Source organism: Mobula hypostoma, chromosome 6 (assembly GCF_963921235.1).
Source record: "Mobula hypostoma chromosome 6, sMobHyp1.1, whole genome shotgun sequence".
NCBI lineage: Eukaryota > Metazoa > Chordata > Chondrichthyes > Myliobatiformes > Myliobatidae > Mobula > Mobula hypostoma.
This window is the reverse complement of record NC_086102.1, coordinates 168,647,181-168,675,048: the sequence shown is the minus strand read 5'-3', so window position 1 is coordinate 168,675,048 and position 27,868 is coordinate 168,647,181. Positions and strand designations below refer to the sequence as shown.

The following is a 27,868-nucleotide window of genomic DNA, read 5'->3' as shown; positions in this document are numbered from 1 at the left end:
GACGATAATAAACCAATGTACCAAAATGTCTCAGAGATCTTTAACAGTGCGTATCCATTCTGTTATGGTAAATATGTGAAACTGTTGGTTGAGCCAGCAACAGTATTCGGACAGAATCTCATCCATCAAATTAGAAAACCCATGCCCTTATGTCTAACTACAATTCACAAAAGATTTGTATGATACCTATCATTAATAATATGCAGTTAAATTTAACATATTAACACAAGTAATCTAACTAAATTCATTGAAGAGATAGAAAGATACTGCACAATGATCTACTTAGAATCTGTTCAAATGGCTGTATTAACTTGGTTCAATGTTTTGCCAATTATAATCACACAAGCAAAACGACAGAGCTAAATCCTACCATAGAAAAGAACGTTAATACATTTTTCTGGAATGCACAGTAAAATAGACAGTTTAAAAAATCTTAAATAGATGATGTGTCATTGAAGGACGGGACTGAATCAGTGTACAAATTAATTAGATTAAAATTAATGTTCTTATATTCTTGTGTACATTGTGTGACTGTAAAATGGTTCAGCAACCCAAAACAATGTTTACAAATCAGTTACTACAAAGTTACAGAAACACTAGCAATTTGACAGGGAATTTGTTTCAGCAATTTAAAAACCTGTTGAAGTACACAATAACATAAATTCTACAGAACATATCATTTTGACAACTTAACACAGTTTAGCTCACCACAGTTGCTGCCAGAAAATTCTGGGTTTCCAGTATGTTCTTTATTTCAGATTTCCAGAAGCTATTGTACTTTGCAAATCATCCTAATCTTTAATTTGATTCAGGAATAAAACATGGAGTTCCAGCTAAGAGAAGGGGGAAGAGGGGACAATAAACTGTTGCCAAAAAGAACAATCTCAGCATCACCTTGTGGCTGCACAATTAAAAATAAATGAATGAGCAAAATAGATTGGAATGAAGAATTGATAGGGAAGCTTCCTTATTAGAATTGCAGGCCAAATGTTATACCAAATTGGATCCATGTAGTTTTACAGGGGATATTACAGTGTATGTGCACTGATGTTAGGGAGCACCCAAAGGACTGGTAAATTGCAAATGTGAAACTGCTGTTTAAGAAGGGAGAAGGGCAAGAGATGGGAAATGACAGGCCAGTTCGCCTGAGCTTGACAATTTTAGAGTCCATTATTAATGATGAATTTTTTTGGAATGCTTGGAAGGGTATGATAAAACAGGACAATATCAACATGTTTTCATTACGAAGAGATCACGCCTGACAAGTCTGTTAGAACTCTTTGAAGAAGCCACAAAGAGGTTAGACAGAGCAGAGTCTGTGGACGTTATGTACTTGTATTTCATGAAGAGCTTTGACCAAGTGCCACACGTGTTGTCATCATATGTACCTTGTGGTCTGATATTGGTATTATGGTTGTTCCATGACCATGATGGCTCTTCGCAAAATTTTCCATGGTTTGCCATTGCCTTCTTCTGGGCAGTGTCTTTACAGGATGGGTGACACCAGCTATTATCAATACTCTTCACAGATTGTCTGTCTGGCGTCAGTGGTCGCATAACCAGTTACCCATACAACCATCTCCCACCTGATCCCATGGCTTCACATAACCCTGATCGGGGGGGTAAGCAGGTGCTACACCTAGCCCTGCAGGCTAGCGATGGCAAGGAGCGCTTTACACCTCCTTTGGTAGAGACGTATCTCAATCACACCACCTGCTCCTAAATAAGGTAAGAGCTTCTGATGTAAAGGCAAAGTACGAGCATGAATAGAATACTGGCTGACTAACAGAAGTCAGAGATTCTTTTCAGAATAGCTGCTGGTGACTTGTGCAGTTGCACAGGGGTCAACTCTGGGACCACAACTTTTCAGTTTATACTTTAACGAAATGGATGAAGGATCTGATGCAATTATAACCATGTTTTCAGATGATACCAAGACAGGCAGAGAAATAGTTAGCATCACAGAGGCAAAGGTTCTGCAGAAGGACTTGGAAAGGTTGGGAGAATGGGCAAAGAAGTGATGGGTGGAATACAATGTAGTGAAGTGTGGGGTGATTACTTTTGTAGGAAGAATAAAGGTTTAGGCCATTTGCTAAATAGGAAAATTTTCAGAGATCAGATCTACAAAGGTCCGAGCTCAGAATTCTCTCACGATTAGTTTGTAGGTTGAGTCAATAGTCAAGAAAGCAAATGCAACATTAGCATTCATCTTTAAAGGACTAGAATATAAAGCAAGGATGTACTGCCAAGACTTTATTGGTCAGATTGCACTTGGAACATTGTGAGCAATTTTGGGCCCAATATCTAAGGAAGGATGTGCTGGCCCTGGAGAGGATCCAGAAAAGGTTTTGAAGACTGATCCCTGGAATGAAAGGTTTACCATATGAGGAACGTTCTATTTCTCTGCATCTGTACTCAGTGGAGTTCAGAAGGATGAGGTAGAGGGAAATCTCATTGAAACCTACTGGATACTGAAAGGCTTGTATAGAGTGGATGTGGACAGCATGCTTCCATCAGTAGATCCTCAGATCAGAGAGCACTCAGAATAAAGAGTTGCCCCTTAAAGCAAAAATAAAGAAGCGTTTCTTCAATTAGAGGATGGTGAGTCAGTGGAATTCGTTGCCACAGAGGGCTATAGAGTCTAAATCACTACTTGTCAGAGATTGATAAGCTCTTGATTGATAATTGGGTTAAGGGTTAGAGGAAGAATGGGTTAAAATAATCAGTAATCATTGAACTGTGGACTTGATAAGTCAAATGGCCGTATTCTGCTCCTAGATCTTATAAGAAAACTTTGCATAAAAGGGAAGCAGCATAGCTGAAGTTGCACCTGGCTAACTATTTAGACAAAACCAATCTCACTTCTTGTGAAGAAGTGCAGCTACAACTATACAACTACCTGGTTACATACAATCTCAGATTTAAGCCATTTGACTTCAGAAGTTTGGTGAATATGATTGGGTGCAGGAGCCTTTCAGTTCAAACACAGACAGTCAGTGCTTTGTAGAGTAAGTAATATAGCAAAACTGATGTGAATGTTTTGCAGGAAACAATAGATTATGGGAGTGTAAGAAAGTTCTGTTAAGAAGCATATATGTTGCAAGAGAAGGCTCTATTGTGTTGCTGTTTACTGAGGGAAGTAACAAGAGTTGGTCTAGTAACAAAATTCCCTTTACTGAAATTAAACAGTTCCCATCTAATGATGGGGTTGCTACAATAAAGCATCAAAGGTTATACCACATCACGTAAACAATTCCTAAAGATATGCCCATTTGATTCCCCTTAAACGGAATAAACCTATGCAAACTAATCCTAATGCAATGAATTATACCAATAACTATTTGTAAATTAAATCATACTATTAACTAATTTCCAGAGACAAATATGTGCTAAATACTTATAACTTTAACCAACTGTAAATTAACTCACTGCTGAGCCAGAATCATTCAGCACAGAAGTAAGGCACTCATCCCACCATTTCCATTTTGTCCATATTCCTGCATTTGCCTACTTACCGTGCCTATAAAAAGTATTCACCCCCCCATGGAAGTTTTCACATCTTATTGTTTTACAAAATAAGCCATAAGACTTAGGAGCAGAATTAGGCCATTCAGCCCATTGAGTCTGCTCTGCCATACCGTAATGGCTGATAATGGATCCCACTCAACCCCATACAATTGCCTTCTCGCCATATCTTTTGATGCCCTGATCTATCAGAAATGATCAACTTCCCCCTTAAATATACGCACGGACTTGGCCTCCACTGCAATCCGTGGCAGAGTATTCCATAGATTTACTACTCTCTGGCTAAAAAAAAATTCCCCTTTACCTCTGTTCTAAAAGGTCGCCCCTCACTTTTGGGGCTGTGCCCTTTAGTTTTGGATATCCCCACCACAGGAAACATCCTCTCACATCCATCCTACCTAGTCCTTTCAACATTCGGTAGGTTTCAATGAGATTCCCCTGTATTCTTCTAAATTCCAATAAGTATAGGCCCACGGCTGCCAAATGCTCCTTGTATGTTAATCCCTACATTCTCAGAATCATTCTCGTGAACTTCCTCTGGGATCTCAGCAATGACAACACATCCATTCTAAGATGTGGTGCCCAAAACTGTTGACAATACTCTAACTGCAGCCTGACCAGTGTCTTATAAAGGGTCAGCATTATCTTCTTGCTTTTATATTCTATTCCTCGTGGAATAAAAATCACAATGGAATTAATTTAGCTTACTTGACACTGATCAACAGAAAAAGACTTTTGTGTCAAAGTGAAAACAGATTTCTACAAAGTGATCTAAATCAATTACAAATATAAAACACAAAATAATTGATTGCATAAGTATGCAACCCCACCCTTCATATAACACACCAAATCATCATTGGTGCAGCCAATATTTTTAGAACTCACAAAATTAGTTAAGGTGCCCTAGCTATATATACACCTGTGTGCAGTCAAGGTGTTTCAATTGATTGCAGTAAAAATACACCTCTATCTGGAAGGTCCCACTGCTGGTGAGTCAGTATCCTGGCAAAAACTACACCATGAAGACAAAAGAACATTCCAAGCAACTCCACGAAAAGGTTATTGAAAAGCACAATTCAGGAGATGGATACAAGAAAATTTCCAAGTCACTGAATATCCCTTGGAGTCATTAAGTCAATCATTAAGAAATGGAAAGAATATGGCACAGCTGTAAATCTGCCTAGAGCAGACCAACTTCAAACACTGAGTGACTGTGCAGGAAGGGGACTAGTGAGAGAGGCCACCAAGAGACCTATGACAACTCTGGGGGAGTTACAAACTTAAGTGGCTAAGATGGGAGAGACTGTGCATATAACAACTGTTCACAAACGAGAGAATCTGCAGATGCTGGAAATCCAAGCAACACACACAAAAGCTGGCGGAGCTCAGCAGGCAAGGCAGCATCTATGGAAAAAAGTACAGTACACACTACTCTATGAAAGAAACTATATTCTGTCTGGGTAGCCTTCAACCTGATGGCACGAATATTGATTTCTCAAACTTCCAATAATGCCCTCCCCCCCATCCCGCCCACTCCTTCACCAGTCCCCGTCCTCTTTTCCCTCTCGCACCTTATCTCCTTGCCTGCCCATCACCTCCCTCTGCTGTTCCTCACCCCTTCTCTTTCTTCCATGGCCTTCTATCCCCACGTATCAGACTCCCCTTTCTCTAGCCCTGTGTCTCCTTCACCAATCAACTTCCCAGCTATTTGCTTCATCCCTCCCTCTCCTGGTTTCACCTATCACCTTGTGATTCTCTCTTCCCTCCCCCATCTTCTAAATCTACCCCTCATCTTTTCTTCTCTGGTTCTGCCAAAAGGTCTCAGCCTGAAACGTCAACTGATTTTTTTCCATAGATGCTGCCTGGCCTGCTGAGTTCCTCCAGCATTTTGTGTGTAATACAACTGTTGCCCAGGTGCTTCACCAGTCGCAGCTTTATGAGAGTGGCAAAGAGAAAGCCACTGTTGAAAAAAACTTACACGAAATCTTGGCTAGAGTGTGCCAGAAGGCACGTGGGAGACTCTGAAGTCAGCTGGAAGAAGGTTCTATGGTCTGATGAAACCAAAATTGAGCTTTTTGGCCATCAGACTAAATGTTATGTTTGGCCAAACCAAACACAGCGCATCATCACAAACACACCATCCCCACTGTGAAACATAGTATAGCATATAGTATAGTCATACTTTATTGATCCCGAGGGAAATTTGGTTTCGTTACAGTTGCACCAACCAAGAACAGAGTATAAATATAGCAATATAAAACCATAAATAATTAAATAATAACATGTAAAATTATGCCAGGAAATAAGTCCAGGACCAGCCTATTGGCTCAGGGTGTCTGACCCTCCAAGGGAGGAGTTGTAAAGTTTGATGGCCACAGGCAGGAATGACTTCCTATGACGCTCAGTGTTGCATCTCGGTGGAATGAGTCTCTGACTGAATGTACTCCTGTGCCCAACCAGTACATTATGTAGTGGATGGGAGACATTGTCCAAGATGGCATGCAACTTAGACAGCATCCTCTTTCCAGACACCACCATCAGAGAGTCCAGTTCCATCCCCACAACATCACTGGCCTTACGAATGAGTTTGTTGATTGTGTTGGTGTCTGCCACCCTCAGCCTGCTGCCCCAGCACACAACAGCAAACATGATGGTGGTGGTGGTGGCTGCATCATGCTGTGGGAATGCTTCACTGCAACATGCCCTGGAAGACTTGTGAAGGTAGAGGGTAAAATGAATGCAACAAAATATAGGGAAATCCTGGAGGAAAACCTGATACAGTCTGCAAGGGAACTGTGACTTGCGAGAAGGTTTGTTTTCCAGCAAGACAGTGACTCCAAGCATAAGGCCAAAGCTATACAGGAATGGCTTAAAAACAACAAAGTGACTCCTGGAGTGGCCAAGTCAGAGTCCAGACCTCAATCCTATAGAGAATTTGAGGCTGAACTTGAAAAGGGCTGTTCACTCATGATCCCCATACAATCTGACAAAGTTTGAGTAGTTTTGTAAAGAAGAATGGGAAAAATTTGCAGTGCCTAGATGTGCAAAGCTGACAGAAGACCTATCCGCACAGACTCAAGGCTGTAATTGCTGGAGAAGGTACATCTACTAAATACCAACTCGAAGGCGGTGAGTAACTATGTAATCAATCATCTTGTGTTTAACAATTGTAATAAATTTAAAGCAATGTGTAGAAATTTGTTTTCACCTTGACACGAAAGAGTGTATCCAGCTGATCAGTGTCAAAAAAGCCAAATGAAATCCACTGTGATTCAATGTTGTAAAACAATAAAACATGAAAACTTCCAAGTGGGGGGCGGGGTGAGTACTTTTTATAGGCATTTTATGTTCCTATCTAAATGATTCCCTTACAATTGTATCTGACTCTAGCACCTCCTCTGCAGCAACAAATAACTTTCCCCTTATATCCCTTTAAAACTCCTTCCTTTCACGTTAAACCTATGGCCTCTTATTTTTGATACCCTTGCTGTTATTCTTACTATCTACCCTATCCATGCTTCTTATAATTTTATATTCCGCTGTCAGGTCACCCCTCAGTCTCTTTTGTTCAAGGGAAAACGAACCCCAGATATGCAATCTCTCCCCTTAACTATTGTCCTCCAATCTAGGCAACATCCTGATGAACCTCCTCTGCACTCTCCATCCTACAATCAGAACTGCACACAAGACTCATAGTGGGCTAAACACAAGAGATTCTACAAATGCTGGAAATCCAGAGTAACACCTACAAAATACTGGAGGAATTCAGTAGGTCATGCAGCATCTGTGGAAAGGAATAAACTGTCAACGTTTCAGGCTGAGACCCTTCTTCAGGACTGGAAAGGAATGGGGAAGAAGCCGGAATAAACAGGTGGGGGGAGGGGAAGGAGTACAAGCTAGCAGGTGGGTGGCGGAGGTGAGAGCTGGAAGGTGATAGCTGGAAAAGGTAAAGGGCTGAAGAGGAAGAAATCCAATAGAAGAGGAGAGCAGAGCATGGGAGAAAGGGAAGGAGGAGGGGCACCAGGAAGAGGTGATTAGCATGTAAGGACAAGATAAGGGGTAAGAGGGGAGCCAGTGTGTGGAATGGAAGAAGAGGGAAGGGGAGGGAAAGAATTACTGGAAGTTAGAGAAATCAATGTTCATGCCATCAAGATGGAGGCTACTCAGATGGAATATGTAGTGTTGCTCCTCCAAGCTGAAACTGGCAGTAGAAGAAGCCATGGACTGACATGTCAGAATGGGAATGGGGATTGGAATTAAAATGGTTGGCCACCAGGAAATCCTGGTGAGCGAAGGTACTCAAAATTCCCAATCCCCATTCCAATTCCAAGTGGGCTAACCAGAGTTTTGTAAAGTTGCAACATACGCTCAGTGGCTACTTTATTGGGTATCTCCTGAACATTAAAAAGTGGTCACTGAGTGTACGTTCTTTGCTGCTGTAATCCGTCCACTTCAAGGCCCAACGTGTGGTGTGTTCAGAGATGCTCTTGGGCACACCACTGTTGTAATGCCTGGTTATTTGAGATACCATCACCCTCCCACCAGCTTGAACCAGACTGGCCATTCACTGCATGTTTTTTGTTTATCACACTGTTCTCTGTAAACTAGAGACTGTTGTGCATGAACATCCCAGGAGATCAGCAGTTTCTGAGATATCCATACCCTCTCATCGGGCATCAACAATCATGCCACAGTCAAAGTCACTTGTACTGTATCATATTTCTTCCTCATTCTGATATTTGGTCTAAAAAACAATTGAACCTCTTAACCTCGTCTGCATGTTTTTATGCATTGAGTTGCTGCCACATGATTGGCTGATTAGATATTTACATTAACGAGCAGGTGTACCTAATAAAGTGGCCACTGAGTGTATGCCTCAAGCTATGAAGGCAAGCATGCCATATGCCTTCCTCACTACGCTATCTATCTGCATAGGTATATTCAAGGAAAAATGGATTAATCCTCTCTTCATCAAAATTTTTCATGCCCTGCCTTTACCATGTATGTCCTATTCCTATGTGACTTCCCAAAATTCATCACCTCACATTTGTCGGGATTAAATTTCATCAACCAATGCCCCACGCGCTTGCTATCTGATCTATACCCTCCTACGGTCTTAGATAACGTTCTTCTCTGCCGCAATACACAAACTTTTGTGTTCTCTGTAACATCCCCGATGCTCAGATCAGGTTTTCAGTTGAAAGAACTAAGAAACTGAGTTCAAGTTAATACCTTCACTACAGACATCAATAATTCATATGGATAAATTTTCCAAAGAAGATTCATACACAATTTGCATTGTATAATACAAGTTTGTGTATTATTGTTCACTAATTAAGTACAGCAAAAAATAAATTTCATAATATACTTTCTTACATTGACTATTACTACTAAATACAGGATAATATCAATTTTTTAATGTGCTATAATTGCAATAAAAATATTTACAAGAATAAATTGCGAAATGCCTTTTCATTCTTTACATTCAAAGTCAATGATTTCAATAATGTTCTATTACATTGCTACTCACCAATTGCAAGGTTGCTGCTCATATGGTCCACTGGGTGGTAAACTACTACAATAATTGAAGGGCTTCCTCCTCCAGCCCGATCCCTCTCTCTCCAATAGCCGAAGAACCCTACACTGGTCCTTCCCTCAAACATCTTGTATCTGATTGTTCAGAACCTCCGATATCCATCATCTTGCTCAGCTGGTTTGTCATCTCATACCCTCATTAAACTCACTGAGGTTCCATTCCTACTGGTCCATTTAGACTCACACAGACTCTGGTTCCTGTGCTCCATGAAAAATAGTAGATACTACTGTGTAACATCTTTTAAAAAAAGTGAAGTAAAACCGCGTTGAGGTACTAATAGTAGTAATATTCAATCGTCCAGAAAATCTGTCAGTCCAGCACCACCAAATTTTTGAGTGCCAGAATATTGAAATTTTAGGGTACATGATTTTTGCTGAATTTATTTAAAATATTATTTATTTACTTAAAATTTCACTGATTTCCATATTAAAACTCCATCTTTATGTGACACTGCCTTCAAACAGCTTCCATCCTGACTTCCACCTTCTCTCCTATAGTCTCTCATGAACAATGCCTGATATGCCTCCAGCCCTACTACCAGCAGCAACATTGCTGTGTACATGTCCTCTTTTGTGAACTTGACACCATTGTTAGCTCTCAGGAACATCGCCAATTCCTCCAGGTACTGGACAAATGTCTGATAACTCCCATATTTCTCTGGGTTACTGGCATCCCCTTCGTATCCACTACCTACTATCATCACTTCTCCACCTACAGAAGCTGGTCCTTATTACTTCGCTTTTAATAAATGCTGTACCACTCCCCCCAAACGGCTTTCGTCACTGCCAATGTCGTGGCTGTAGGCTCCTCTGTGTTGCTGATAATTATGGGCAGTAACAACAGAATAAGATACGAGCAAGTCAGTCAAAAACTCATAGTTAGCACCAGTGAGTGATATAACAATGTTTTAAAAATCATTCCATATAGTATACATTTCTTAAGCATACACCCACATTGAAGAAACTATGTTTGCAGATCTCATGCGACCATGAAAAGCACAAAAAAAAGTGCTTTGCTTTGTAAAGTACATACTGGCATGGAGGCGAATTTGTGTTGTGATTGGGGGTGAGGCCGTCCATGCACACATCAAGAAACACAAGTTCAAAAAAAGTTGTAACAATTTATGTACTTTTATTTCTAGACAAATTCTATATGAGTGAATTTTATTCCACATCTCAAATTTTTGGGTATGATTTGTGAGTTAAGGGTGAATGCTCATAATGTGTGTGTGGGGGCGGTGATTCATCTGTCATGCAAATGTTACAAGATCATGTCAATCCTAAACTCTCAAGCTATTGAGAGCTATAAATCTCAACTAGGAACAGATACTGGGTAATGCTAGTATTGAATATACAGTATCATCTCATTGAAGATCTGACTTGGCATTACTTTGGCACTTTTCAAGATTGTATTCTGCATGTTAAGTTTCTCAATGGCTTAAATAGTGAACAAATTCAGATATATTGAGCAGACGTCATCTCATATTTGATCTAGCTTGCAAAATTGCAACATCTAAGGAAATGACAGTGACAAATGGCAAAGTAGTTCACCAGCGGAGAGCAATAGTAAAGGCCACAGTTCCAAAGGCAAGATTAAAAATAGGTGGTTTGAAAGCTATTACAATTGTAACAGAAGTCACCACATCTATATTAATTCAAAGTGAGAGTTTTAACCACCGGAAAAAAACACACACATATCCTCAACATGGAGAGGTAACACCAGGATAGGTAGGTGGAGTCCTTGAGACCATTAACATTGATCTTCTCGTGGTAAAGTTTCTGTGGGCACTGATGTTTTGGAGCCTGGTAAGGCCATGGTCAGTTCAGCAGTCATCAGTTCCTGTCATGACATAGATAATGAGGGCATCTGTTTGTTCCTCACATAAATGATCATAAGATCTTACAGGTGCCGGAGCTTGGATCCGGGGTGGTAATCAACATATCATGAGTTAATCTTTCTGATGTAACAGGGTGTTGGTTATGACAAGACTACGCTTCAAGCATTTTGTCTGAAGCAAGACTGCACTGGAGATAGCTCCCGCAGCACTTATGCCTTGCCAGTCAATTGCATCTTTTCCTGCCAAGTCACCCTGTAGGATCTGTTTGTCTTTTTCTGAGATGTAAAATAGGATTTTTTTTTTCAAAGGTTCGAGATGAAATTACTCTTAATCTCATCTGTCACTACTGAGGTTGGTGTGCATGCACTTATGATTACAGCATATCAATTCCATTTTAAAGTGATTCAAGGATCATGAAGTATTCAATAATCCCTCAGGGAGAGTTGCTAAGACAACAAACAAGCTCAGTCTAGTGGTAAAGCCCATTCTATGAAGGCAGTGTTCTTCTTTCCATTTGTTCTTCCAAAAGAAAGTGCAGCCATTGCCCTGCTCTTTGAGATGACCATATCTGACCTGTCACATATCACTCAGTACTGCCACATTCAGTTTTACTATTGCTAAGTCTGCCAATAAGGGACTTTTAATATTAGGCATGGAACCGCATACAACAGAGGGATAGGGGTAGATATTCACGGCATCTTCAGAATGTCATAATCTACGGTCATTCTAGATTCTAGACCATCCTCAACAAAGGAAATAAACTCTCCAACATGGTAACTACAGAGCGATCTCCCTGTTTTTCTGCTACAAGGGAAGTCATTGCCAGAGTCCTCCTTAGCTGCCCTTGTTTTGACAGTCAAAGGGCTGCACTCTGAATTACAGTGTGGGTTCCATCCATCTAGGGGCGGCATAGTGGACATGATCTTCAAAGCGTAATTACTTCAAAGGAAATACAAGCACCACACGTGGCCTTTGAGATCACTAAAACCTTTGACTCTGGCATGAATAGGAGCTGTGGAACACTCAAATTTGATTATCCCAGAAATATATCTACATCCACTTTATAAGGGCAAGCCTCCTAACCAAAGGGATCACAACAGAAACTACAGAGGCCACTTAAGTGCACACCTGTATCAAGCCAGGCTGTGAAATCTTTTATGAATATTGTAAGTTTCAAAAAGATTATCTCCTATTCTAAATTTGCAAGAGACCAGTCCCAATCTTTTCAATCTCTCCTCATAGAACAAACCCGCCATCCCTATAAGAGGTCTAATAAACCTTTGCCGTATTTAATTTATGGCAAAGCCAAGTTTTCTTAGGCAAGGAGACTAAAACCACAAACAAAAGAGAAAATCTGCAGATGCTAAAAATTCAAACACACACAAAATGCTGGAGGAACTCAGCAGGCCAGGCAGCATCTTTGGAAAAGAGTACAGTTGACGATTTAGGCCACTACCCTTCAGCAAGATTGAAGACACCACACAGATGGCACTTTGTCTCACCAAGGCATTAAACCATTACAGTACGACTTCCTTACTCCTGTATTCAATGTCCTACTAGACCCACATTTGGCCTTTAGTAACTTGTGTAGAAACATCTGCCTGGTTCCCTTTGAATTTCAACGCTACTCTCTCACCATTTTAACCAATACTCTGCTTTTCTGTTATGTTTATCAAACTGGATGACCTCACAATTTTCTACATTGAGTTACATCTGCCATGTTCTCACCTAGTCAGTTTCTTTAAATCCCCTGGAAGCCTCCTTACTTTCTCCTCCAAATTCACAATCTCAACAATTCTCTATTTCATCAACAAAGTTGAAAATATCAAAAAAAATTGGTTTCCTCAAATAACATGTTGATTACAAAGAGCTGGGCTCATGGTACAGATACCTGTTGTACTTCATTAGTCAAGCCCTCCAACCTGAGAAAGATGCCTAGTCCAGTAACCAATTCTCTACACATGTCAACATTTCACCTCTGATTCTATGTGTCCTAACCTTGATGACCAACCTCCTGCAAGGGACATGTAAAATCTAAATGCATAAGATCCACTCATCCCTCCTCATTTATCTACTAGTTACATCCTTAGAGAACTCAAATAGATCAGCCAAACATAACTTACCGTTCATTATGGATAGCAGATAGGATCAGAAGTATACATGTGAAACACTTAATTATTTCAAGAGGTAGACAAGTGAATAAGATGTTCAATTCCACATATAAGAATCCACTGAACTGAATAAAGAAATGACGTCTTCCTTAAGTACAATGACAGTAATATAGTCATTTGAAAAGATCAGAGACTGAGAAAGCCTGCAAGAGGTTACATCTTTAATTTAAGTGAATATGTGAATCATCCTTTCATTGTAAAAACTAAAGTAGTGTAGTATATGTAAACATGAGATATCTATATATGTATCTACATTGAAATCTGAGAGTGAAATAAGCAAGATGTACATGTTTCAGCAGTTCTTGTCTTTTTCTAATTTATTATACTCCTGGCACTTCATATTACATGGCTTCTTACAGGAGCAGGTTAAAATCATAGCCTGTGGGATAAACAATGGGCATCTGTGGACAGCATTGATGGGCAGTTTTAACTACCTGCCAACTGTGTTCTACGAGTCATGGAGGGTCAAAATCATCCCTGCATTTTCAGCTTCTAAATTGAGTTCACTGCAAAGTAATTTTGTTTAGAAAATTAGATCCATTAAATAAGGTTAATGGAAGGCATTGTGAAATTGATTTCCAGAACACATACATATTTGACATAAGCCTGGATATTTTTGCTGAAACTCATCACCAGCAGTGAGCTCTCAATTGAACTTTGGTCAGTTGCATCAAAATGGCTTATCTTGTTCTGCCAGGCTGCATGATAGACCGACAAAGAGACAATGAGCAACTGTAGAGTTGCAGACCATGCACACAGTGCTGGGGTTGTTTCATAGTGAGCCCTGGAGAGGGTCCAGAGGAGGTTCACGAGAATTATCCCAGGAATGAGGGGTTAATGTATTTGATGGCACTGGGCCTTTACTGCTGGATCTTAGAAAAAAGAGGGGAGATCTCGTTGAAGCTTATCAAATATTGAAAGATCTAGATTGGGTCGATGCGGAGAGGATGTTTCCTATATTATGGGAGTCTCAGACCAGAGGGCACAGCCTCAGAATGGAAGGATGTCCCTTTTACACAGAGATGAAGAGGAATTTCTTTAGCCAAAGGGTGGAATTCAATGCCACAGCCATCTGTGCAGGCCAAGTCATTGGGTATATTTAAAGTGGAAGTTGATAGGTTCTTGATTACTAAGGGTGTCAAGGGTTGTGGGGAGAGGACAGGAGAATGGGGTTGAATGGGATAATGAATCAGCCATGATGGAATGGTGGAGCAGGCTCAATGGAGTGAATGGCTTAATTCTGCTCCAATGTCTCACGGGCTACAATTAAACTATTCTAGAAGCCATTTAACAGCCAAAATCTGAAGCATAAGCGATGAGAAATCCTCATCAAAGTCCAGCTCTGCTTCTGGATTCCACAGGGAATCCAGTGGAAGCAGAGTCTAAAGCTTGGCCAGTCACTTTGACATTTCTACATTCACATGGGAATCCTGAAAGTTACTGGCACCTAAGCTGAGAACTACTTCGAATTCTGTATGAAAGGGCCAGGTTTTCTCGCAAAAATGCAAGCTATAATTGTGAAACAACTGAAAACAAACTGGGTTTGACTAAACCAGCTTCATGGCACCTAACATGCATCAGAATAATTTCCCTTCTTTGAGAATGCAATTAAAGCATTTTTTTTCCACAGGTGGATGGTCACGGGTTTGCTAAGGAGGGAAATTTTTTTTGTGCAAATGCCATGATTCAGTAACAAGTCTGTACTTTATTTCATGCTGAGGCTTACCTTTCATAACTGGATGTGACGTAGGTGGTAGTTTATTTGCTGATCGTTGATTTGTTACTTCATCAGAAGCCTTTCAACACAAGTTTAAACAATCAAAAATTACCAACAATAATGTTAAAAATCAAAGAATATACTCAAATTTTATGTTCTAAAAATTAATTTAAAATAATACTAATTGTAGACAAACAAATAAACTCAATGGTGTAGGAGTGCATTGGGGTTCAGCTACACCCCAGGGTTTTGAAATTCTGGAGGCATTTGATTCTGGAATAGTTCCGGGGGAGTGGTATTGCAAATATCACTTCACTTGTGTTGTAGGAAAGACAGCTGAGCTCAGGGCATGGATCAACACATGGAATTATGATATTGTTGCCTTTAGTGAGACTTGGTTGCAGGAGGGGCAGGACAGGTAACTCAGTATTCCAGGGTTCCTTAGAATGCTAGGGATCGAAGGTGGATGGGTGAAGTTAATAACCAGGGAAAAAGTCACAGCAGTGCTTAGTCAGGACCTACTGGAGAACTCATCCAGTGAATCTTTATGGGTGGAACTTAGGAATAAGAAATATATGAGCACATTAATGGGGCTATATCATAGACTACCCGTGGGATTTAGAGGAAAAAATTTATAGAGATCGCAGACTGTGATAGTAGGTGATTTTAAATTTCCACATATTGACTGGATTCCCATACTGTAAAAGGACTAGATGGGATAGAATTTGTCAAATGTGTTCAGGAAAGTTTCCTTAATTGGTAACCAGAAGTCCCAACGAGAGAGAGTACAGTACTTGATCTCCTATTACAGAATGAGACAGGTCAGTTAACAGAAGTTTATGCAGGCGAACAGTTTACAGCTAGTGATCATAATGCCATTAGTTTCAAGGTAATTATGGAAAGGGATATGTCAGGTCCTTGGGTTGAGATCCTAAATTGGAGAAAGGCCAACTTTGTTGGTATCAGAAAGAATCTGGCAAGTGCGGATTGGGACAGGTTATTTTCTGGCAAAGTTATACTTGCTAAGTGGGAGGCCTTCAAAAGTAAAATTTGGAGAGCACAAAGTTAGTATGTGCATGTCAGAATAAAAGGCAAGGATAACAGGTTTAGGGAACTTTGGTTTTCAAGAGATATTGAGGCCCTTGTTAAAAAAAGGAGATGCGTAGCAGGTATAGGCAGAAAGGAACAGATGAGGTACGTGAGGAGTATAAAAATACAAAATAACACTTAAGAAAGAAAACAAGAAGTCTAAAAGAAGGCAAGAGGTTGCTCCAGCAGACAAGGTGAAGGAGAACCTTAATGACTTCTACAGTGCAAAAAGATTGTAATTGGTCCTCTGGAAGATCAGAACGGCAATCTATGCATGGTGCCAAAAGATATGGGAGAAACCTTGAATAGATTTTTTGCATCTGTATTTAATTGGGAGATGGACAGAGTCTATAGAAGTGAGGCACAGCAGCAGCAAGTTCATGGGCCATACACAGATTACAGAAGAGGATGTTTTGCTGTCCTGAGGCAAATTAGAGTGGATAATTCCCCAGGGCTTGACAAGGTGTTCCCTTGGACCCTGTGGGAGGTGAGTGCAGAAGTTTCAGGGGCCTTAGCAGAGATATTTAAATCATCCTTAGCGACAGGTGAGGTATCGAAGGACTGGAGGATAGCTATTGTTGTTGCACTGTTTAAGAGAGGGTCTAAAAATAAACCAGGAAATTATGGGCTTGGGAGCCTGACATCAGTAGTGGGAAATGTTATTGGATAGTATTCCAAGGCACTGTATATATGAATATTTGGATAGACAGAGATTGAATTGGGGTAGTCAGCTTGTCTTTCTGCATGGCAGGTCATGTATAACCAATCTTATAGAATTTTTTTGAGGAAGTTACCAGGAAAGTTGATGAAGACAAGACACTGGATGTTTTCTAAATGGATGGTAGCAAGTCATTTGACAAGTTCCTGTATGGGAGGTTGGTCAAGAAGGTTCAGTTGTTTGGCATTCAAGATGAGGTAGTAAAATGGATTAGGCATTGGCTTTGTGGGAAGCCAGTGAGCGGTAGTAGTTAGTTGCCTCTCTGACTTGAGGCCTGTGACTAGTAGAGTGCCACAGGGATCTGTGCTGGGTCCACTGTTGTTTGTCATCTGCATCAACAATCTGGATGATAATGTGGTTAACTGAATCAGCAAATTTGTGGATGACACCAAGATTGAGGGTGTAGTGGATAGCACAGAAGACTATCAAAGCTTTCAGTGTGATCTGGACCAACTGGAAAAATAAGCTTAAAAATGGCAGATAGAACTTAATGCAGGCAAATGAGAGGTTTTGCACTTTGGGAGGACCAACCAGAGTAGTTCTTACACAGTGAGAGGTAGGGCACTGACTGTGGTAGAACACAGGAATCTGGGAATACAGATGCACAATTCATTGAAAGAGGCATCACAGCTAGATAGGTTCATAAAGAAAGCTGTTGGCACATTGGCCCTCATAGATCACAGTACTGAGCACAGGAGTTGAGAAGTTATGTTGAAGATGTATAAGGCCCTTTTGAGGCCTAATTGGGAGTATTGTGTGTAGTTTTGTTCACCGACCTACAAGAAAGATGGAAACAAGATTGAAAGAGTACAGAGAAAATTTACAAGGATGTTGCTGGGACTGGAGGACCTGAGTTATAAGAAAAAATCGAATAGGTTTGACCTTTATTCCCCAGAATGTAGAAGACTGAGTGTGGATTTGATAGAAGAATACAAAATTATGATGGCTATTGATAGGGTAAATGCAAACAGGCTTTTTCCACTGAGGTTTGCCGAGACTACAACTGGAGATCATGGGTTAAGGGTGAAAGGTGGTATGTTTAAGGGGAACATGAGGAAAAACGTCTTCACTCTGAGGGTGGTGAGAGTGTGGAATGACTGACAACACAAGTGGTGGATGCAACTTTGATTTCAACGTTTAAGAAAGTTTGGATAGGTACATGAATGGCAGGAGCATGGAAAGCTATGGTCTGGGTGCAAGTCAATGGGTCTAGGCAGCTTAAACAGTTTGGCACAGACTAGGTGGGCTGGAGTGCTGTAGTTTTCTATGGCTCTATGGCAGTCTTTAAGAAGGGCAGGAGGCAGAAGAAAGGAAGTTATAGGTCAGTTAGCCTGACTTAATGGCTGTGAAGATGTTGGAGTTCACATTTAAAAATGAGATTTTTAGGTACTTGGAGACACATGATAAAATAGACCAAAGGGAATCTTGTCTGAAAAATCTGTTGGAATTCTTTGAGGAATTAACAAGCAGCTTAGACAAAGAAGAGTCAGTGGATGTTGTTTACTTGGATTTTCAGAAGACCTTTGACAAGTTGCTGCACATGAGGCTGCTTAACAATATAAAGGCTCACAATATTACGGGAAGGATGGTATTACAGCATAGATAGAAGATTGGCTGACTGACAAGAGGCAAAGGGTGGGAATGAAAGAAGCCTGCTCTGGTTGGCTGCCGGTGTGATGTGGTTGGTGTTGGGACCACTTCTTTTCATGTTATGTATCAATGATATGAAAGAAGGAATTGATGGCTTTTTGACTAAGTTTGCAGATGATACAGAAATACAAAGATAGGGGCAGGTAGTGTTGAGGAAGCAGGAAGTCTTGAAAACAGGGGTTCCCAACCAAGGCTCCACAGACCCCTTAGAAGAAGGTTGGAAAACCCTGCTGTATAAGCACCTTGACAGATTGAGAGAACGTGCAAAGAAGTGGCAAATGGAATATTGTCCAGGGAAGTGGATGCCATGCACGTTGGTAGAAGGAATAAAGGCATAGACTATTTTCTGAATGATCAGAAAAGGGATAAAGAACTTATGCAAGATTCCCAAAAGGTTACCTTGCAGGTTAGATCAGTGGTAAGAAAGGCAAATGCAATGTTAGCATTCATTTCAAGAGGACTGGAATATATGAGCAAGTAGGTGATGCTGAGGCCTTATATGGCATTGGTCAGACCACACTTGAATATTGTGAGTAGTTTTGGGCTCCTTATCTAGGAAAAGATGTGCTGGCATTGAAGAGGGTCCAGAGGAGGTGCACAAGAATGATTCTGGGAATAAAAAGTTTAATATAAGTGCAGCATTTGATACCTCTCGCCTGTACTCACTGGAGTTTAGAAGAATGAGGGGCGAACCTATTGAATATTGAAAGGTATAAATATAATGGACATGGCGTTTCCTATAGTGGAGGAGTATAAGACCAGAGGGCACAGACTCAGAATAGAGGGACATCAATTCTGAACAGAGATGAGGAGGAATTTCTTTAGCAGAGGGTAGTGAACCTATGGAATTCTTTGCACTGTGGGCTATGGAGACCAAGTCATTGAGTAAATAGGGCCACGTATTTACAATTGAAAACATGAATTGTTACGTCATGCATTAATTGCAAACAAATAAGGAAATGGTTATCAGAAACTATAAACTTAAATGTTTCATTAGAAATTACCCTTATAATTTAGAGTAAGAGCATCCATATTTCATACGCAACTTAACAGCTAATCTTATGAAAACAACACTGCTGATAATGTAGGTGTGTTTTTGTAATTAACTAGCTATGTTTTCTGAGTAGAATAATGCATTTCAATTGTATGGATGCAGGAACTTGTTACTTTTTCAACCCTCAACTTGTCTTGAACACTTCGTGCATCAGTAGTTGTACACTACTGACTTCAAAATTTTATTTATATTTTTTAATAAAAGAACAATGAAAAGTATTAATCTCTTTAAGATTTCTAACAACTTACTCCAAAATGCATACCTTTTAATCTTACAAATGCTTAACAGAGTTACTGGCAAATCTATGCATTTTTATTTCATCCTTTCAACATCAAGTGGTAAGCAGCAAAAACTGGATCATACATCAAAGACTATGTGCGGCTCCAAGTCATAGAATGACTCTTCCATTTCACATATTGAATTCAAGCAGAATATCAAAGTGCTACCAAAGAACCTCAGGTCTTTACAGAGAAAAGGGCTTTAACATCTGTAGAATGTGAAGTGCAAGACAAATCACCTCAGGGAAATGCTAGCGTTTATTCGCAGCAGCAAATTTCCAGCCTTTTGATTCTCTTATTCACTGTACCACCCTGTCTCTCCACTGAACCAGTTCTATGCAAGCAGCCCTTTGTCTCAAAAACTTCAAACATTACTATAGTGGTTTCATGTTAAGATAGTATACCAAAGCCACTCTGAATACATTTCAGACCTATGCATTTAGGTTTTGAAAAGATTGAGAGACAGTATGTGAGAGAATGGGTTGGGGGGGTGGTGGTGACAGATGGAGTGTGGGGGGTTTTGAGTTGGGGGAGTAAGCTACAGAGTGTGAGTGGAAACGTTGAGATGGAAGAGGGCGAGAAAGGAAATGAGTGGGTGTGAAAGGCAGCAAGAGGAGGGGTTGAGAGAGGGGTGGTCAAAAGAGGGGGTGAGAAGGGTGGAGAGAGGGGGCCAGAAGGGGAGAGGAGGGGGTGAGGGAGGAAAAGAGAGGGAGGAGAAAGAGGGTTAAGAGAGGGAGGATAAAGAGGATTAAGAGAGAGTGCTGAGAGAGGCACTTTGCAAGAGAGGGGCTCTAACAGGGTGCCAGAGAAGGATTTGTGAGGATGTCTATGGAAAAAACTAATTGAATGAGAGTTAGTATGCAAAGATTGTGTTTATGACAGAGGGGAAGATGAGCCCATAAGAGCATGGGATGGGGTAGTGACAGTGTTACCTTTTCATCTTTCACACTCTGGACTTTAATGCCTTCTTCTTGAGATACAAAATAACTGATGTGACTAAAAAAAAGCAAACAAATGTAAAGTTCAAAGCTACAAAACTATAATTATACAAGATATAAATATAATGTAGATGAAACAGAAAAGCACTTAATGACACATTGATCATCATTATATATGCAGAATTTCTGCCAGAGTTATTTTGCTAATTTCTTCATCAAGAATAAACAAAATCATTGACATGGCACAGTTCGTGATGGAGGGCACTCAGTAAATCCACTCCTTAACACATGCATTCACTCACACATAAACGTTGCCTTGTCACTCTGCTGTCATTGCCGTGTGTGCAGGCACTTCCCTGGTATAGTCTCATAATTAACCCATTGTTTTCCCTCCGCATTGCTACATACATGCAGAGTCAGACACCAAAGCTCAGTTTAATTTCATTCTTTATTTGTACTTACCTGTAAGTATGCGATTGTGTTGAGCGTTCTGCTCTTTCATGCTGTCATCTCTCGGCAGTCCTGCGGTATCAGCTGTGTCCTAAACTGAGCTGAGCGACTTTCCCACCATACATGGCAGAACATTCCATTTCGTTAGTTATGGGGATATGTAAATGTGTATACAGTATGCTGTTTGTATACTGTATTTAAGGTAGAGACTTCTGTTTATTTTGTGATATGATTGTAACTGCATTATGCGGTGCACCATGCTCTAATTCATGTGTAGTCCTAAGTTAACTTTGTTGGTAATTAAGGACATTATGTCCTGGTGCCTAATAAAAGGAGCTCATCATCCTGAGTATGAGAGAGAGATAGGGGCTGCCAGAAGTTCAAACTGGACAAGACTAAGTATGGAGTTATTACTGTGTTTTCTTGTAAATATATTTTTGTAAATATTGGCATTTTTCTTTTCACTAGTTTCCACTAAATTTTGTAAATTTGATATAAGTGCTAGTTGACTCCAGCCAATCTTTCTTTGGTCACAACCCAGATTTCTAACACAGTATACATCAAAAGTGCACCATCTGCACTAAAGCTTATGCTGATTAAACTGACTTCTGGAATAGCTTTCAATCAAAAGTACACAGGAGTTTCACAAACCAATAAACCTTGCAGAAATGGAAGGCAAGCATGTTCCTAGTTTGTTCATTAGAAGCTTAGCAAGCATACTTTATTTCTGGAATGGATGAAGTGTAGAGAAATCGTGTTGAAACCAATCATTCAGATTCACTCTTTACCAGATCAGCGCTGATTTATACTGACAGGAAACTTTCTTTTTATTTTATAATATTCTAATGTAAATAAATAAGGGCAGTGATAGCAAGGTTGTTCATATAAGCAATCAAATCTAAAACCTGCTATCTGCTTTTTTTACTTTATGTTCCCACACCACATTTTACTGTAAATGTCAAAGGTTCTAACCATTTAGGCCTATTTTATATGTATAGTCAAACAAGGCAATTCTGACCTCACTGAAGGAAGAATGTTACACTATTTGTCAGTCAATCCTGCTGTAGGAACCTGCAAGGAGACCAGGAGAGGAGCTCAGTCTTGCTGTATTTTCGTCGAGGATGCTGTCAGGTCTTGTACAGGGGACACAATCTCAAGGACTAAGTAGATGGGCGGGATCTACTTGCAGGACTGTAGGGAAGAATGGAAAGGGGAAATAAACTTTGCTTAATGTTTATAACTACATAAGCATGGTTTAGGTGATTATATTTTATCAGTTTATAATTATTTATTTTTTCCTTTATTTTGGTTTTATCATTTAAATTTTTCTGAACTTTGAGAGAAGAGCTGTGATAGGGCTTTACAGGGTCTCAGGATTGAACAGGCTCTTTAGAAGCAAGCCTACTTGTTTGCTGTTTGCTCCCATCTCAAATATTGTTGGTGCCAACAGGATCAGTCAGTGCATAAAGATCTGGAAGTGGGGTGACAGATGGGTGGCACAGCATAGCAGCAAGCCCTGGCTCACAACCTTTCTCTCGTAATGTTCATCTCTCTGTGATTTGGTGATTCATCATTTAAACTCAATCAACATAATGAAAAAGGTTTTGAACTCTTCTCCAGCTTCCAGCCAGGTCCCAGTGTTGATTTTAACTGATGTTTTGATGACAAACTCTGCCATCCTCTTCAGGGATGATGCCTAGGCATGTCTAGTCCCGTGATATGTATATTCTCAACAAAGACAAAAGACTTGCTCTAAGTAATAACTGGAATACGGTTTTAAACAAGGTGAGACAGCGGAAGCATGTTTTGTCAAGGACTAACCAATCAGGATGGACAGACAACGGGAGTTGCAAATGTATAAAACTTTGTTTCGACTGTACTTGAAGTTTTGCATGCAGCCCTGGTTAACCCGTTACAGAAAGGATTTGGAGACTTTGGAGATGGCACAGAAGATGTTCACCAGGATGCTGCCTGGATACAGGAAATGACTTATGAGGAGAGGTTGTACAAACTTGGATTATTATCTCTGAAAAGTCACAGGCTGAGAGGAGATCTAATGTAAGTATACAAAATTATAAGAGGCATAGTCGGAGTCTGTTTTTCCCAAAGTAGAAATGACGAATACTAGAGAGGAGCAAATTTTAATTTGATGTGATTATTCTCCATGTAACTGTGTACTAACTGCAGCATCTACACCATTGACTTTTTCCAACACCACCTGCCACGTATGGCATTGCTGATGCTAGGTTAATATTCTGGAAATCCCCAAGTGCAACAACAGCCATAACTTTAAATTGTTCAACACTTGTAATATCGCTAACTTCTCAACATGCAGCACAGAAGCATTCCAATAAGAAATTTAAGTGATCAAAGCCAATGAACAAAAATGTGATCACAGAGGTAGGTTTTAACCCACATCTTAAAGGAGGAAAGAGAGGGAATAAGATGGAAAGGTTCATGGAGGGAATTCCAGAAAATTATGGAATAACAAATGAACGCGCATTTTCTAATACTGGAAAAATTAAATTTGGGGATGATTAAGAGACCCAGATTACATTAGCAAAGATGTTTTAGAGAGTTGCAAAGGGGGAGGGGTAGGGAGAGAGGGGGAGAGAGGGAGAGGGAGATGAAAGATGAGCTGCTATTCCTATTCTCACTGCAATAGTTGTACATTCCTATGCTCACCTGCTGCAATTTGCCTATCGCCACAGTAGATTTACAATGGATGCAATCTCACTGGGTCTTCACTTGGCCTTGGGCCACCTAGACAACAACAATACCAACATCGGGCTACTGTTCGTTGATTACGGCTCAACATTCAGCTCAATCATCTCCTCAGTATGAATTAATCAGCTTCAAAACCTGGGCTTCTGTACCTCATGACAAGGGAGAGCAGATTCAAGTTCCTGGGTGTCAACATCTCTGAAGATCTATCCTGGGCCCAACATATTGAGCATGCCAGCAGCTAGGAGGTTGAGGAGATTTGGGATGTTACCAAAGAGTCTTAACAAATTTCTACAGATGTACCCGAGAGAGCATTCTAACTGGTTGCCTCACAGCCTGGTGTGGAGGGGCCACTGTTCAGGATCGGAAAAAGCTGCAGAAGGTTGTAAACTCAGCCAGCTCCATCATGGGCTCTAGCCTCCCCAGCATTGAGGATACCTTCAGAAGGTAGTACCTCAAAAAGTCAGCATCTGTTATTAAGGACATCCTGGACATGCCCTGTCCTCACGCTACCATCAGAGAGGAGGTACAGGAGCCTGAAAACACCCACTCAACATTTTAGAAACAGTTTTTCCCCTCTGCCAACAGATTTCTGAACAGACAGTGAACCTATGAACACTCTCACTTTGGATCCTTTTGCACTAATTTAATTTGTTTTTAATATATATTTTATATTTATCATAATATATAGCATATATTATGATTATATTATTACATATATTATAATATATATTGTACACATTATATATTATATATATAAATCACATATATATGATCTGCAACAAGTAATTTCTTCCACACCCTCCGGCAGCCCTGTCCCCCCCGGTCCCCCGGTAGCCCTGTAATCCTCATTACCCTGTCTGACACTTTACTTATCGATTGCACACGGCAGTATAAGCACTTTTGTTTGTATTGGCACATTCCAGGATGGTGGTTTTCTTGGACACATCCTGCTTGTTATTGCTTCCAGTTCAGGGAGGGGACCTCGAGTGGGGTGGCTTACACAGGGTGCCTGTTTGTGGTGGCGCATGCTCTGTGGAAGTGTGGGGAGAGTGCTGGCTCCTGGAAAATGGTTAGATAAGGCCTGATTTTGCTGCACAATGCCATTGCGATCTTATTGTGATAAATGTATTTGCGGACCTCTGTGATTCTTTTCTTTTTGTGTAATTGTTCAGGCTCATGGAAACAACTCCCCCCACCCACACATTTCAAAGAATGGACTATCCTTTTTCTCCTAGAGCAAGGAGATCCTGACTTAAAGGCTCATTTTGGTGAAAGTAGAGAAGGGAGAGGGGGTGTGGTCAGGTGAGGTGTATTGCTTTAGACTGATGTTTTGGAGCTGTTGTTCTAAGGGTCTGATGGTATATGTCTGTGTTTCCTCTTGTCATTTTGCCTTTTTTTGGCACTGTCAATATTTTCTAAAAGCTTTTTACCTCTAGCACACCATAAACACATTTACACCGTATGTGCTATTGTGGCCTGCGCCTGATTTTTAAAGTCCACACCTTTATAAGGGCACGTGACCCTGAGCAAAACCCAGCGGTGTGACATATATATAGCAATGTATTGCCGCAACAAAACAACAAATTTCACCAAGAGGGCAGTGATAATAAGCCTGATTCTTATTCTGATTCTCACAGTGGACCTCATTACAACAGTACAGGAGGCGACAGACAAAAAGAAGAATGGAAGTGGGGTGAAAAATTAAAGTAGTATCAGCCCATTCAGCCCATCAGAATGATGTCATCTCTCAGGGGAGCAAGTCTCCCCCCCCACCCCCACCCCCCATTTCCCTGCACCCTTGCAATATATTCTCTCCCACACATACCCACCGACTTCTCTTTGATCCTTTTTTCTATTAACCTTCACTATGGGATAATTGGCGGTCATCAATTAATCTCTCAATGCATTCTTCTAGCAGGTGGGAGGGCATCAGAGTACCCAGAGGAAACCTACAGCATCACACTGGCAGCACCCAAAGTCAGAATTTTTGAGGCAGTATCGCCCTAGCAACCCAAGAGTGGCAATTAGGAAATTAAGAGAGAGCAGTAGAAATTTTCTAGCTTTCCACCTGTTATAAGAAATAAAAATTATGCCTGTTTTTCTTAGAGCAGAAGACACTGGAGGTAATTTGGCATAAATGTTAAAATTAATGAAGGAGATGGTAGAAAAGAGAGAAAGATGTTGTTCATATTGTTTCAATGGTCGAGGACAAGGGCACAAAGAAGCAAAATTAAATGTGTTAGAATAGAATGGTGGACAAGAAGAGCCTTGTTACAGCCAAATATCGACTGCCTATTCTTTTCCATAGATGCTGCCTGACCCACTGAACTTGTTGCTTGAATTTCCAGCATCTGCGGATTTTCTCATGTTTGTGCAAACTTCTGCTGTTATTCCTGGCTGGAACAGGCGTCATGTAAAAAGTGAAGCCCATTAATTGAAAGAAATAGAAAAAAGGTAAGTGATGTCAGGACTGATACAACTATGTAAATGAAAGATAAACATCCATATGGGCTTAAAGGCTTGTTTCCAAGTTACAATGTTGAGGTCATTTATATGATTATGGAGTGATACTGGGCCCAAAGTGCAGCATGTCCAATCAACACAAAACATTAAAGAGGTTTACTTTTTAATGTGCCTTTCATAAAATCAGATCATTCCATAGAGTGCTAAGTCAATTAAGCATTGTTACAATGTAGTCATTGCTGTCACATGGGAAAATGCAATCAATAAAACAACCTCTCCTTTCTTTTTAGCATGTCGCACCAGACAGTCAGCCATTCTTGCCTGGAGCATGGTGTCAGGATTGGTTTCCTTTCGGATTAACTGGGTCACAATATGAACATTCCTGACTTGGTCCTTTTTTTTTTACAAGGCCGAGTGGCTGGCTCAACGCTCAACCCAGCACGGATGGAAAGCATGCTCGGGGGGTGGCCCGGCTTGGATTCCAACTCGGGAACCTTCATTGCACCTCTCCTGATTGCACGATAATTATTGGTGTGTTCAACTGTCATCTCAATATTGTTACTATACCTTTCGAATGAACACTAGACTTCAAATTTCACTCTAGCTATTGACTACTTCACCCATCCTCACTGCTTTTACCTCAGTAGCACCTTCTGATACTAAGCTTGCATCTCAGACCATTTCTTATCATGGCCCATAACCAGGAACCCTTGTTTTAGACAACATTTCTGCATCCACCTGTGATGCTGTAAGAAATGAGAATATTTTGAGCAATTAACTTTTATTCATTGAAGGCTCTTTATCTTCTTGATTTTACATCCTAACCACATTCAATTCCTAATATATTCAAACTGCACCTTTATTTTTAATCGTCTGGTTAACCCTTTATTCTCTATTTTAAGTTCATCAAGAACATTTTTAAAAGTATTGATTGTGTCATATCAAACTTGCTTGGCAACTTCACCAATAACATACAGTGTTTTCTCACAGTCATTGCTGGATCCATACCTTGTGCTCTGGAACTTTTGTCCTCTTGCTAAAATATCACATTCGGTCATCGTTTTATATTCTTTGCGAGCCAGATAACCCCTAACACCTACAAAAGATGATAAGTAAGAAACAAGATAAGTAAATCTCATCTTCTGGAATACTTGGTTAGATAGACAGTATAGTTATTAATCTGGAAAATAGCATGCAGTTTTAAATCACTTGCAGAAGATGGTATTACCAGTATATTTTTAAATCACTTGAACAATATTTGGATGAAGGGTCTTGGCCCGGAATATCAACTATTCACTCTTTTCCATAGATGCTGCCTGGTCTGCTAGATCCTCCAGCATTTTGTCAAAGGCTCGAAGGTCCAATTTAATGTCAGAGAAATGTATACAATATACATCCTGAAATACCTTTTCTTCGCAAACATCCACAAAAACAGAGGAATGCCCCAAAGAATGCACAACAGTTAAACGTAAGAACCCCAAAGTACCTACCCCGCATGTAAGCGGCAACAAGCAACAATCCCCCCTCCCCCAAAAAAGAAACATCAGCACATGCCACCGAGCACTCAAGTGTGAGCAAGGCAATAGCAAAGACACAGACTTACAGTAGCCCCAAAGACTTCGCGTTTCACCTGGTATACAACATACCTACAGGCT

At 40.4% G+C, this 27,868-nt stretch overlaps 1 protein-coding gene across 10 annotated transcripts in view; it reads right to left on the bottom strand.

The window, feature by feature from the left end:
- The window catches only part of myo3b (myosin IIIB), a 488,192-nt gene that overhangs the window by 102,624 nt on the left and 357,700 nt on the right, over window positions 1-27,868 (bottom strand). For 9 of the 10 annotated variants that reach the window (XR_010018457.1, XM_063052211.1, XM_063052213.1 and 6 more), the window contains 3 exons: window positions 27,222-27,309; window positions 20,568-20,631; window positions 14,856-14,925 (listed from right to left, as the gene is read on the bottom strand). Coding sequence is in view for 9 of the 10 variants with exons in the window: in XM_063052211.1 (XP_062908281.1) it covers window positions 14,856-14,925; window positions 20,568-20,631; window positions 27,222-27,309 (222 nt within the window). In the remaining variant the exon portion in view is untranslated. Of the gene's footprint in view, window positions 1-14,855; window positions 14,926-20,567; window positions 20,632-22,098; window positions 22,215-27,221; window positions 27,310-27,868 lie in introns of those variants that run through there. The other variant, XM_063052218.1, reaches the window with a different exon arrangement.